Source organism: Pinus tabuliformis, chromosome 2_2 (assembly GCF_031772625.1).
Source record: "Pinus tabuliformis cultivar Carrire ecotype Pingquan chromosome 2_2, CPIR1, whole genome shotgun sequence".
NCBI classification, from domain to species: Eukaryota; Viridiplantae; Streptophyta; class Pinopsida; order Pinales; family Pinaceae; genus Pinus; species Pinus tabuliformis.
This window is the reverse complement of record NC_142300.1, coordinates 1199562167-1199576316: the sequence shown is the minus strand read 5'-3', so window position 1 is coordinate 1199576316 and position 14150 is coordinate 1199562167. Positions and strand designations below refer to the sequence as shown.

Sequence of the window (14150 nt, the reverse complement as noted above, 5' to 3'; positions counted from 1 at the left end):
TCGACCGAACTATTTTTCCATTTATTTTAACGGGCGTCGTCAACAAACACAATTTCAGCCGAATGTAATTTTAATTCATCGAACCGTTTTAACCTGCAAGTCTGCAACAGCTCGGCTCTAGTCACCTTTTTCCAATTTCGGAATGCTTAAACTCCATCAAATTTGGTGAATTTACTATTGGAACAAAAACTAGAATTTGCATAATTGAATCTACTTTCAGTAGATATAAATTTTATGGAATTTCATAGAAATTTGTTAATTTTAATTAATTTTCTAAAAAGTAGTGTGCAAAAAATTTCTGAAGGTCATTATGATTCAGTGAAATAAAAAATCTGTATCTTCCAAAATATATATATATATATATATATATATATATATATATAATTTATGGTTCATTACATTGGTTTGTCTTCTGTAATGGGTAGTTTTTAAATTTTTTAATTTATAACTAATATGTTGAGAAAATTGATATGGTTCATCTTTTGTAATGGGTAGTTTTTAGATTTTTAATTTATAACTAATATGTTGAGAAATTTGACATTCAGCTAAACATCTTCAAAATTTGCAGTTTTTTCATATTGATTCAATTCAAAAAATTCTAGTAATTATGATGTGCATCAATTGGTTTCGTAAATATAATGATATCGAAGTAGAGTCTGTCTGGATTGCTACAACACATTTTTTTTTCAAAAAGGCAAAGTTAACAAATAATACACTAGTGCTCAAAAACATGATGTGTTATGAATCCCTTGATTTTTAAAGAACACACAATCAAACAATTGCTAAGTTGACATATCAAATGTGAATAAAAAAATTCCAAAAAATAAGTAATAGAAAGCTAATAAAATTTCTGACAAGTTTTCTTTTTATTGTAAAATGAAATTCTAAACAGAAAAATTGCTTTGGCTTGCCGAAAGTTGAAAAACTTCTAAAAATTATATTTTTTTCTCAAAAAAGGGCAAAAAGTGTAACCCAACTTCACATTTTCACCCTTAAGCACAAGAATTATATTCAATCTCAACCAATTAATAAGCACATAACTCACAGTCCAAAATTTATGTTCATTTACGTCTCCCACACAGAAATACCTTCTAGCTCACACAGATTGAAGGTACAGACAGGTTTGCAACTTTAGAATTGTAGTTACACATAGTTATATATATATATATATATATATATATATATATATATATATAGCTTCTCCAACTTATTTCTAAAAAATGAAAACTCACTCTTAAATTAAACATTTAAAATTTCTAAACAAAATTTTCCCCAACTTTACCATGTGACAATCCCATCACATTGGCAAGCTCTTATCCAATCTTCATCAAATTTCATGCTCGGCCTATGCATTTGCATAACAATCTTTCATTTACTTTACATGTTTACCAAGTGTTACTCACATTTACTTAATGTATTATATATGATGACTTACATAGGCCTAAGAGGCCCCTACAATAGGGATTCACCAATAGTAATGGCCCTATGAGTTGGTTCTTCCAATTTTTCCACTCTAAAAGCATTGAGATGTGTGATATATAATATAATGATCCAACTCAACTATCAACTATTGAGATGTGTGATATATAATATCAACTCAAGTAGAGCCTAAAACTACCACATTGATCAAGTCAAAATAGTTATTGGTCAACCGAAAACTAACACATTATTTGAGCGATAATGGTTAAACTAAACCAACAAAACCACTAGATACGGTGGTGAAACATTAAAGAATAAAATAATCGAAAAGCCCAAACTTAGATCTACTCTCATACTTTTTACGTTGCACCTAAAAGGGGGAAATATCAATGATGATATTTATTATTCATGTTTCAAATTCCTATAAGTTAAAATTCAATCAAAATTTGGGAATTCTATCATGGTCATTGGTCCACTCAACAAGGCATCTACAATTCAATCAATCAATATAATCACATTAACATATTTGGGAAGGTCTAGCATGGAAACTAGAATTCGCTAATTTATTTTCAACATTTCATTGGCATGTTCTTCGACACTTGATTGTGTCTAATTTAGAGAGTCATTTGAAATGATATTATTCATTCATTGAAATCATAATGGTGATCTTATTTTTTCACCAATTCATATAATAAGCCAAATTCTTCTAGCCAAATTACTTGTCAAATGTACACTTTCAAAACTTCTCTCTCTTTCAACTTAAATTAGAGATGAACCATTCAACATCTAAATTTCATGATTTTTCAAGAATATCTTCATCGAAGCTCAGTTTATAAAATTTCAATTTGAAGATTGAAAATGATACCAATTTTCACACTAACTCACGTTACCTTATTGATATAGTTATTTAGAATTATGATTAAGTAGGAATGCTACATTATGAATCCCTAGATAATCACAAAACCTAAAATCGCCCCTTTATGACTTATCATCCTTATTTATTGACAAATATCAATGAAATCTAAAATTAAAAGTGATAATATAAATACAATATATATTAATATCAATCAATTAATACATACATTGAAAATAACTTAAAACATTTATGCTCATCTTATTATACTTTATTATGGAAAAACATATTGTGATTATTTCTTTTACTTTTTTTCTTTTTCTTTTTTCAAAAAGACTTCACTTTTAGTTAATTGTTCCAAATAAAACATTTTTATTATTTATTGACAAATATCAATGAAATCTAAAATTAAAAGTAATAATATACATACAATATATATTAATATCATTCACTTAATACATACATTGAAAATGACTTAAAACATTTATGTTCCTCTTATTATACTTGCCTATGGAAAAACATATTGTGATTATTTTTTTTTTTCTTTTTCTTTTTCAAAAAGACTTCACTTTTAGTTAATTGTTCCAAATAAAACATTTTTATTATAGTTTTATAAAAAATTCTAAAATGTATGTGTTAAATTAAATATTTCATCATTTTAAAATTAGTTTCGAACTTTTTAAAATAGTATATTCCAATTTCTGAGTGGATAAATAAAATGATATGACTGATTTTATGCATTTTCAGATGAATAAAACTAATTGTTCCAAATAAAACATTTTTATTATAGTTTTATAAAAAATTCTAAAATGTATGTGTTAAATTAAATATTTCATCATTTTAAAATTAGTTTCGAACTTTTTAAAATAGTATATTCCAATTTCTGAGTGGATAAATAAAATGATATGACTGATTTTATGCATTTTCAGATGAATAAAACTAATTTTAAAAAATAAATGTTAAGTACAAGTAGCATTAAACGTTTTATTCATGCTTAAAATAACCTAATTTTGTTATCATGGCAGTCTCCATAGTTGCATCAACTATCAACTGTTCAACATGGAAATTTTGTATTCCTATACTCATTTATATGATGATGATCATGCTTAAAATAACCTAATTTTGTTATCATGGAAGTCTCCATAGTTGCATCAACTATCAACCGTTCAACATGGAAATTTTGTAATCCTATACTCATTTATCTGATGATGATAATCTATACAACCACATGGCAATGTTGTATTCCGATACTCATTTATATGATGATGATAATCTATACAACCACATGGCTAGTGGAGTACCTTACATTCAACCTTATTCGGATTCTCATGATTTTGTTTCTTATGGACATAATATGTTGGAAGATGATCAATAATTCCAACAATCCATGGATCGTACGATGATAAACTATACAACCACATGGCTAGTGGAGTACCTTATATTCAACCTTATTCGGATTCTCATGATTTTGTTTCTTATGGACATAATATGTGGGAATATGATCATTAATTCCAACCATCCATGGATCGTCACAATAAAATGGATTTGGAGGCTCTTTTTTCGATTAGAAAGGCCACCCCATCCAATCCATATGGGTCGTTATCCAAATGGTATGTTTGTGGCTTAGCCTTCGTTGTAGACATCAAACTACTTAAAGAGCGGTGGACATATTACCCCTTGGATTACAATGGGAAGGTACCATTTCCCGTGGCAACCTCTCCTTATTAGACACGTTGAATCATTTTTAGCAATAATTTGATGGAGGAATTCCACCCAAATTCGACTCGCTTAAATTAGCATTGTGGATACATGACATCATTTATAACTATATGACATCATAAATAACTATATCTATGGGACACATTCTAGAATCAATGGATCAACCTTGCATTTAACACTTTGATAGAGGCCATACCAAAATCGCTTAGTTGTCTTCTCAAGTTAGAATATATAAACTTGAGCAGCAATCTTTATCTAAAATCCCAAAAATAATTGAAACTCAAAACCTCTTTGATTATTAATCCTCTTAATAAAATTTACCACTTTACCAAGTTGATATTTATCTAACCTATGCTCATGTTCATAATAAAAGGCATGACACGCTAATGTTCTAGAGCACATTCACTGGTTATGAAATTATTTAGATGTCCCTATGAAACATATCAATTCATTGATTTTTTTTTTTTAAGAGGTAGATTTGCAATAATACAATTCTTAATTAAAGGAGGATGGGTAAAGGAGGATGGTTAAGTAAATGTGTGCTGAATTTTAAATATTAAATTGATACATAAAAATGGTTTGAGATATTTATATTCAATGTTTTTTACTATATTTTTAATATATAATAAAATTATTACTTAATAGTAGTTATATTTGAAAGTAAGTTTATAAAATATTAATTAACTAAATTTATGAAATATTAGTTATATATAGATAGTTAAAATATTTAATGTTAAAATAGAGAGAATTTATCTTAATTTAATTTTTCAAATTAATAATGGGGACAATCATTGTTGGTTGCTATTTGCTAATGCAGGTTTTCTCATCATTGTTAATTAAAAGAAACTAAAACACCTGGAATTGTTTGGTTGATGGTCTTTAAGAGGGAATGCTTTCACTCCTCCCAAAGGCCTTTTGGGTCATGGGCCATTAGCTTGTTTTGTTAAGTAGGAGCAAGACAAACTCTTAGCCAAACAAAATTAGTTATAAAAGATATATATATATATATATATATATATATATATATATATATATATATATATATATATATATATATATAGATAAACTCTTAGCCAAACAAAAACAATTTTAAAGAATATGTATATTAGTCTTCTTTTCTATTTGTCCTTTAGAACATATAGACTAGACTCATATAAACAATTTTTGGTTTCAATAGAAATCTTGTTTAATTTTTCTTCCCTAAGAAAAAAAAAAATTTCAAGGCATTTTTTTAAATAAATAAATTAATAAATCAAACTTGTTGTCTTATTTGTTTTTTCTTCTCCCAAAAAAAATGAAGTTTTCAAAACATTTTTAAAATAAATAAATAAAAGTTGTTGCATACACTCTTATTCTTATTACTTAAAAAGTATAATCCCATTAAAATATTTTTTTATTTTTTCTCTAATAAATATTTAAACTATTTAACATCAACTCAAACATAGTAGTTTTGATTCTTTGGCAAGCCTAATCCTCTTGACCATGAATGATAATGGACAATGTAACAAATTTGAGGATATCTAATGACTATTTTGGAACTTCTACTATTATAAACCTCCTCTTTTGACAAAATTCAAATCTTGATTTTTTTTATATATATATATATATATATATATATATATATATTTGATATTCTTATTTTTATCTTAAAATATTACCTATTAAATTAACTTTAAGTATAAAACTTTTATATTATAATATATTGTAAAATATAATATTAATAAAAATATTGAAATTAACATTTTCAACCAAATTAATATTAAAATAAAATAATGAAGTGATAGGTCTAAGATTATTCTTAACTCAAGGAACAATTGTTTGTTACTATATTTGAAGTTAATATTCTTACTTTTATCTTAAAATATTACCTATTAAATTAACTTTAAGTATAAAACTTTTATATTATAATATATTGTAAAATATAATATTAATAAAAATATTGAAATTAACATTTTCAACCAAATTAATATTAAAATAAAATAATGAAGTGATAGGTCTAAGATTATTTTTAACTCAAGGAACAATTGTTTGTTACTATACTTGAAGTTTTGGTATTTTTTTTAATAATCATGGAGAAATCTGCAGTTTTCTAATATTTGAATTTTGTCAAAAGATGAGATTTATAATAGTAGAAGTTCCAAAATAGTCATTAGGTATGCTCAAATTTGTTACATTGTCCATTAACATGCATAGTCAAGAGGATTAGACTTGCCTAAGGAATCAAAACTACTATGCTTGAGTTGATATTAAATAGTTTTAGCAATTTATTAATTATAGAGAAAACAAAAAATTTATTTTAATGGGATTATACTTTTTAAGTAATAAAAATAAGACTGTATGCAACAATTTTTATTTATTAATTTGTTTATTTTAAATATGTTTTGAAAATTTCATGTTTTTTCAAAGAAGAAAAAACAAACAAGACAACCTTTGATTTATTAATTTATTTATTTAAAAAAAAAAAAATTGAAAATTTCATTTTTTTTTTCAAGGAAGAAAAAACAAACCAGAGAAAATTGTTTACATGAGTCTGTATGTTTTAAAGGACAAATCATGTATTGTATACTGAAAAACAAGACTCAAAACTATCGTCTACTAAAAATACATAATATATATCTCAAATATATTGAGATGTTCCAAAAGAAAGTTCATTGGAGAAGTATCACATAGTTTGACAAAAAGGATTAACTAAATAAAGTCTCCTCACATTCTAAAACCAAAAGCCACAATGTTTTGTCAAATGAAAGATCACAAAATCGGGAACGTGCCTGAACTATGGACTGCATCCTGAATGAAAACTTTCAAATGCATAACGCCCATCTGACAGTGGAGCCCCTACTTGGATAGACAATCTACCATAGAATTTTGAACCTTGTATATGTGAGAAAACTAGATCTCTTTGAAGTATGACTTCAACTCTTTTATCCCACATTTCCACTTGTATAGAAGTGGCGGGACAAAATCCGAGCAACCACTAACCTAGTCAATTTTAACTTTGGAATCAGTGAAAACAAACAATGTGTTGGGACCTATCTTTTTGGCACAAAATATAAGTCCCCATAGAGTAGTGACTTATGCCAATGAATTTGCTCCAGGACCACAAGTCCAGCTGAAGTGAATATTTACATTCCCTTGAAGTGTGATGTGAACTTCGTATCCACTGCCTAGTGTATTCACTGCTCCATCAAAGAAACTAGCTGGTAGATTGTTCATATAGTTGATGGAATAGAAATGTTTGCGATGTGTTTTACTTGGTGAAGGACCATATTCATCAAAAGAAGCACATATCAAAAGACTAATTCTCAAAGATAATAACATTCCGACAACACCATATACCCCAAAAAAATGAAGAAAGGGACACTTCTAAGATATTTATATTTAGATTGCCAATCCTAAATGCAAAATTTAATTGAAGAATAACCCCAAGAAACCGAAATGGAAAAGAGATGCATTTGCTTGAGCCCTGTGGTCACCCAAAGTGTACAGCTAAGGTGCAACATTCATAGTAGGGGTTGTCACCCTAATCCCTACTCACTTCATTCTAGCTCTCTCCTAGACAAGCTAAGGGGGGTAGTTTAGCTTGTCTAGGAGAGAGCTAGAACAGAGTGAGTAGGCATTAGGGTGACAACCCCTACTCTAAGCATTGTGCCTTAGGTGTACACTTTGGGTGACAACAAGTCCCTGCAAAGGCAACACCTGCCAAGTCCTAGGAAACCTCTTATGCAAAGATTATGCCAAGTAAAGATTTTGCTCTTCAACACGAGTGAACCAGAGATCTTAATTTTCAATGGCATATTCCATTTCCAAATTGACTTCCTAGGAAACCTCTTATGCAAAGATTATCCCAAGTAATTATTTTGTTCTTTAACAAGAGCAAACCACAGATCTTAATTTTCAATGGCATATTCCATTTCCAAATTGACTTGAACCAAGATAACGATACATAAATTAGAGGATTGAAAGAGATGTAATTTAAAATTTCCTTCACCTAGATTTTACCATGAACCAATCTGCCACCCCATAGAAGAGAGTTGGAAACTATTTGGATTGTGATGCCAGCTATTTTTAAAACTTCATTTACACATATGACATTGTTAATAGTTATTAACACCCTAAGTTTGGAGTATGCCCTAAAGTGTTTTTCATTGGCTAAGAACTCATCTTCCTAAAATGTAAAGAAATAAGGAAACCTAACCCTTATGGACTACCAATGGGGTAATACGAGGGGATGTGATTTTCCTTCAATAATAATGAAGAGTCAACTTACATTTGCTTATAACAGTCAATCATAATTTGTGGCTACCTCTGTTATGACAACCAAGTCATAATATTTATTAACACCTAAATTTATTCAATTCTACTTTAAATTTTAAATACATGAAATGAAGACTTTTTTTTTTTTTTTGGCTTTTAAATTAGCTGTATCAAAATATTTCTAAGACAAACAAATACATACAGCTTTTCTGCTAATTTCAGCGTTGTACTCTCTATTTCTTATCACAGTTGAGGTGTGATAGCAACTTACCACAGTGAGAGGAGTAATGTACCAACTCTATTAAGTTTCGAACATGCTTCGCATGTGAAAGCGCTGAGTTTTGTTTTACCAATCTGTATGGTGAATCACGGTGGCTGTGCGATCATTTAAGACGACCAACCCTATACAGATGTCACGTGTGCAAGCATTCAACTCGAAATAAAACTGTGTCGTGTGACTTAATAAAGTTTTTCCATAGCCGCCCACGTGACGGGCTTCCATTCTGCAGTAATTTTGACTTGTTTTTTTATTTTTTTTTTGTAACAAAATATTCGCGGTAAAGGTCACAGGATTCCAAACACCTACCATTCCAAATTCCATAATCCAGTGGCCACCCCTTATGGCCAGGAAGCCCTTGAAAGGCCCGCAGCGTTGAGCGAGAGCTCGGGTGGGGAAGGGCAGGTGGTGGGGTAGTTGCAGCTAACCCTTATGGACACCAAAGCTGGTCCTCCACCCGGACTGGTGCAACCCACACACACACTCACAAGCAAAATGAATGGAAACAAAATCCGAGGTTCGTTGGGGCCATGGGATTTATTTAAACCCCTGCCAGGATTCAAGGATCCTCGAATTCTCCGGAAGGATCCTCTCGCACAGTTGACAACGTTTTCTTGTATTTGTAGCGTTCGGCACGATCGGGGAAAAACGATGGCATGCGCTACTGATGTTGCACGTCAGTTTCTGCCATGCGTCCAACCCGTGCCGCCCGGCATGGGAGGAGAGACCGCCCGGTCGATCAACCTCACCTGCAATGGCCTCTCCCCGCCTCAACCGCAGTACAACGCCGAGAACAACCATGATCAGGACACCACGGTTGCCACAAGGGTTCTCATCATTGGCGCCACCGGGTTCATCGGTCGGTTTGTTGCAGAGGCCAGTGTGAAATCCGGGCGCCCGACTTATGCCCTTGTGCGCCCGACAACATTAAGTTCCAAGCCCAAGGTCGTTCAGTCTCTGGTGGATTCGGGCATTCAAGTTGTTTATGTAAGCAACACACGCTTTTCCTTTTTGCATTTTCCACTGAGCTCAGCTCAAATGTATATTTGATTTCTTGTTGGTTCTTCATTTATATTATATATAGTATACGCCGGGGCTTCATGTAAAATTCGTAACATTATGATAATTAAATTCCACTAAGATCAATGTACGTTTGGAAACAGGGATGCCTACATGATCACAATTCTTTGGTGAAAGCCATCAGGCAGGTTGACGTTGTTATTTGTACTGTTGGTGGAGACCAAATTCTTGATCAGCTCAAGATTGTGGATGCCATCAAGGAAGTTGGCACTGTCAAGGTAAATAAAATGAACCAGCACAGATTAGTCATCTAAATTCAGATGTGATATGCACCAGGATCATGGTACTAGTTTAGCATCCTACATGGGTTATGTGGGTTTATAGGAAAAGAGAGTTTATGGGTTATGTATGTTTATAGGAACAGAGAGTTTGTTTGTAGGTTTATAGGAACAGAGAGTTTGTTTGTAGTATGTTTGTTTGTTGACTTTTAGAACCAGCAAGTGCGGTAATCACTTGGTAAATCAATAGGACATAGATGATGAGTCACAATTGTTTTGCTCAAAAAGCTGACAAAAAAAATTGACAAAAAAAAATATTTTGTGATGGATCCTAAAATATTATATCAAAAATTGTGGATCTCACAAAATCCTTAACTCTGTAGTTTGCTGCATTTAAATAAGAATGAAAGTAACTCTGTAGTTTGCTGCATTTAAATAAGAATGAAAGATATATTTAAATTTAAATAGTAAACACATAGAACTCTACATTGGTGGTTGTTGAGATTTAAATAAATAAAATATTTATAATTCTAACTAGGTAAGTAAGAATGAAAAATATATCCAAGATTTGAATAGTTAACACATAGAAGTCCACATTGGTGGTTGTTGAGCTTTAAATAAATATAAAATATTTATAATTTTAACTCTAATTTGTTTAGAATTAAATAAGAATGAGAGATATATTCAAGATTTGAATAGTTTAACACACAAAAGTCCACACTGGAGGTTGTTTAGCTTTAAATAATTACAAAATAAATGTTTTTAAGGTCAACAGGTCTTGAGTAGTATTTTAATTCTTTGTAATGAAATAAAACTAAAAATATTTTCATATTTTTTTGTTAAGAGGATAAATATTAAGTTACATGTATATTTATAGTTAGACACAAATGAAAAATATATTTAAGATGCCAATATGAGGTATTAAATGTAAGAAAAAATATCAAATTATTATTTTACATTTAAAGCTTATTTTTATAATTTTATATAAAAAATATTAGTTTATTGAATATGAAAAGATAGATAGCAACATCACTTTTTGATAAATTAAGAAAAATATATTGAAAAATTAAAATACTTTATATAATATTATTTTTTTTCAATTAAAAAATTTAGTTTTAAAATTTATTATTGAAAATTAATAATATAGCTCTTTAAAGTATAAAAAAATAACCGTCTTTTCATATATTCTCAATTAAATAGAATATAAATCTATACAAATATATTTTATTAAATATCTCAACTTTAATATATATTAAATTTAAAAATTTTAATTACAGAAAGTTTAAATAATTTGGTTGACTTAATATAAAATCAAATTATCTATAGTAAATAAACAAATAAAAATTAATTAATAATTATATTTAAAACATTTTAAAACTTAAAATAAAGTTAACCCTATAAAATTAGTAACCTAAAGCACAAATATTCTCACCCTCTTTTTCCAATGCATTGATTACCTAAAGCACAAATATCCTCACCCTCTTTCTCCAATACATTGATTAATTCTTTATTATAGAATCAATCCCAAAAATACCATTTTTTCCCATACATTTTCTTCTGGAAACAATCCCAAGAAAAGTTGAAATAATGTACAGAAGTAGATTTACAGTTGTTTGACTAGAAGCAGGGTAGATTTATTCAGTTTGAACTTTCTTCTGGAAACAATCCCAAGAAAAGTTGAAATAATGTACAGAAGTAGATTTACAGTTGTTTGACTAGAAGCAGGGTAGATTTATTCAGTTGTTCAAAGTTTGTCATAGTTGACATGACGATTTCTTTTTTGGCAGAGATACAGTTGTGCGAAGATTTGCAGCTTTTCAGAGATTGTGATAGTTGACATGATCAAATTTTTTTTGCAGAGATTTCTTCCTTCAGAGTTTGGACACGATGTAGACCGAGCAGATCCCGTAGAGCCTGCTCTTAGTTTTTACATAGAAAAGAGAAAAGTCCGGCGTGCAGTGGAGGAAGCAAAGATTCCTTACACATACATCTGCTGCAACTCCATAGCTGGCTGGCCATACTATTATCACACACATCCAACTGAGCTCCCCCCACCAAAGGAACAGTTTGAGATCTATGGGGATGGAAGCGTTAAAGGTATTGCCTGGTTTTCTTGATTTCATTAACCTAAATGTTTCTATTCAAGGTGGGGGAGATTTATAATTGTATTTAATTACCCTTTCAGCTTTTTTCGTTACTGGGGACGATATTGGCGCGTATACCATGAAAGCTGTGGATGACCCTCGTACTCTGAACAAGTCTATTCATTTCAGACCACCAAAGAATTTTCTCAACTTAAACGAACTCGCAGACATGTGGGAGAATAAGATTAACACAACCCTGCCAAGAGTATCTGTCTCAGCAGAAGATCTCGTTAGGATAGCTAAGGGTATATTTTCTCTCTTTCGGATTTCGGCAATATTGCAAAATTTAAAGCTAGGTCATTTTTTTTTATCTAGTTTTTGTCTGGAATTTTTATCTATCGAATTCCAAAATATTTTTGTACTGTGTCCAGATGTCAGTCAAATTCCATAATATTTTTGGACTATGCTACGTATATAAACCTTTTTGACATGTTACCAGTAACACTACACTAATCATGATTGAATTATTTGTTAGTGTATTGTGTTTTTTTGGAAGATAAGCCTTTTTGGCATGTTACTATCAACACTACACTAATAATGGTTGAATTATTTGTTAGTATACCACCATTGTTTGTTAGTATATTGTTTTTCTCATTTGCAGCAAACTTCAGTTTAGGATGAAGAAAGGACTATCTTAATTGCAATAACAGATATTTGAAATTTGATAATGATTGAATTATTAGATATTATTTTTTTGGGATTCAATTGTGTTAAGAAATTCATTTATTTATGACCACTTTCATGAGAGGTAGTCGTAATTAACTAATTTCTCATGATTTTTGAATAATACGCTTAATACTCATTACATCAAGTGATACTCACAGAGATGAAGAATTAAATTATTTGTTAATATATTGTTTTTTTAGTACTATGCTATGTAAATAAGCCTTTTTGGCATGTTACTAGCAACAGTACACTAATAATGGTTGAATTATTTGTTACTCTACAACCATTATTTGTTAGTATATTGTTTTTCTCATTTGCAGCAAAGTTCAGTTTAGGATGGAATAAAGGACTATCTTAATTGCAATAACAGATATTTGAAACTTGATGAACAGGAATGAATTTCACTCTGGCAAACTTCAATTGCCCTATATTGATTGATTTATTTTTATCTTGCAGCAAACTTGATGCCTTCCAGCATCGTGGCTGCTCTCACGCACGACATCTTTATCAATGGATGCCAATTCAAGTTCCCAATACAGGAACCCCACCATGTGGAAGCCTGCGAGCTCTATCCCGACATGAAATACACCACGATGGAAGATTTTTTCCAGGGCTACCTCTGAGCAGCAGCCCATCAGAACATATTTTAAGCATATTCTTCTCTCTTTTATGGTCTCTATGTATTCTATTACCAGCCGCCTGTATTTATGCCGATCTGTCAGAAATCCGATCGGCAGCTCCAATAATCCATCGCAAGATGGCGACCGCCTCGACTCTGCACTGCGCTTTGATTTTATCTTGAGGGTAGGTACCCCGTGGACCGTGGAGGTGCCACCCAGATGTAGTCTCTGTTAGGTGAGATTCCATTCCTATTTCTGTTAGGTGAGAAATCATCTCATTCTGTCGATGTTTCCCATTTCGGTGTAATGTAATAAATTGTCTCGGTTGCTCAAGGCGACTTTTAACAGTCCTCACTGGAAACTCTAGCAGCATTGCATTTCCTGCTGTCACATTAGGGTTCCCTAGGGTTTGTGTCGCATCGTCACGGGAGAACGTTAGCATCTCGTTTAATTTAAAAAGAACTGGTAATATAAGTGGTGGTGGCCGCCCTTCCATTTAATTGAATTCAAGAGTCAGCGAAACTCAGCATGTATTTCGCAATTTATTGTCTAGAGTCGACTAATTTTTAATGCGGTTTGTCCATTGCTCTCTCTTCTTTTTATAGGTTGCTTTCATAGATTTCTCATGGAAATTATTTTAATATGTTGTTAACGAGCAGGAGCATTTTTATTCATAATTAATACCTATTTATTTATAATTAATACCATCGTCACTTTTTTTATTTAAATGTCTCACCTGCATGTTTCATTCAACTCTTTTATTTAAATGTCTCCCTTGCATGTTCCATTTAACTTTTTTATTTAAATATTTCTAGTCTATATTCCATTTTTTTTATGATTACTTTAAAAGTTTATAAAGATGTATATGATGTATTCAATCTATTTTTTTGTAGATTTGAA

The 14150-nt window shown here is 30.6% G+C and overlaps 1 protein-coding gene across 1 annotated transcript; it reads left to right on the top strand.

Annotated features, from left to right (window-relative positions):
* Window positions 1-8883: 8883 nt before the first annotated feature.
* LOC149197800 (phenylcoumaran benzylic ether reductase TP7-like) lies at window positions 8884-13833 on the top strand. Its single transcript, XM_089405975.1, has 5 exons — window positions 8884-9509; window positions 9686-9820; window positions 11680-11917; window positions 12006-12209; window positions 13087-13833. Exons 1-5 carry the CDS (start codon window positions 8955-8957, stop codon window positions 13251-13253), a joined length of 1299 nt encoding a protein of 432 aa, XP_089262101.1. The 5' UTR covers window positions 8884-8954; the 3' UTR covers window positions 13254-13833.
* Window positions 13834-14150: the final 317 nt, after the last annotated feature.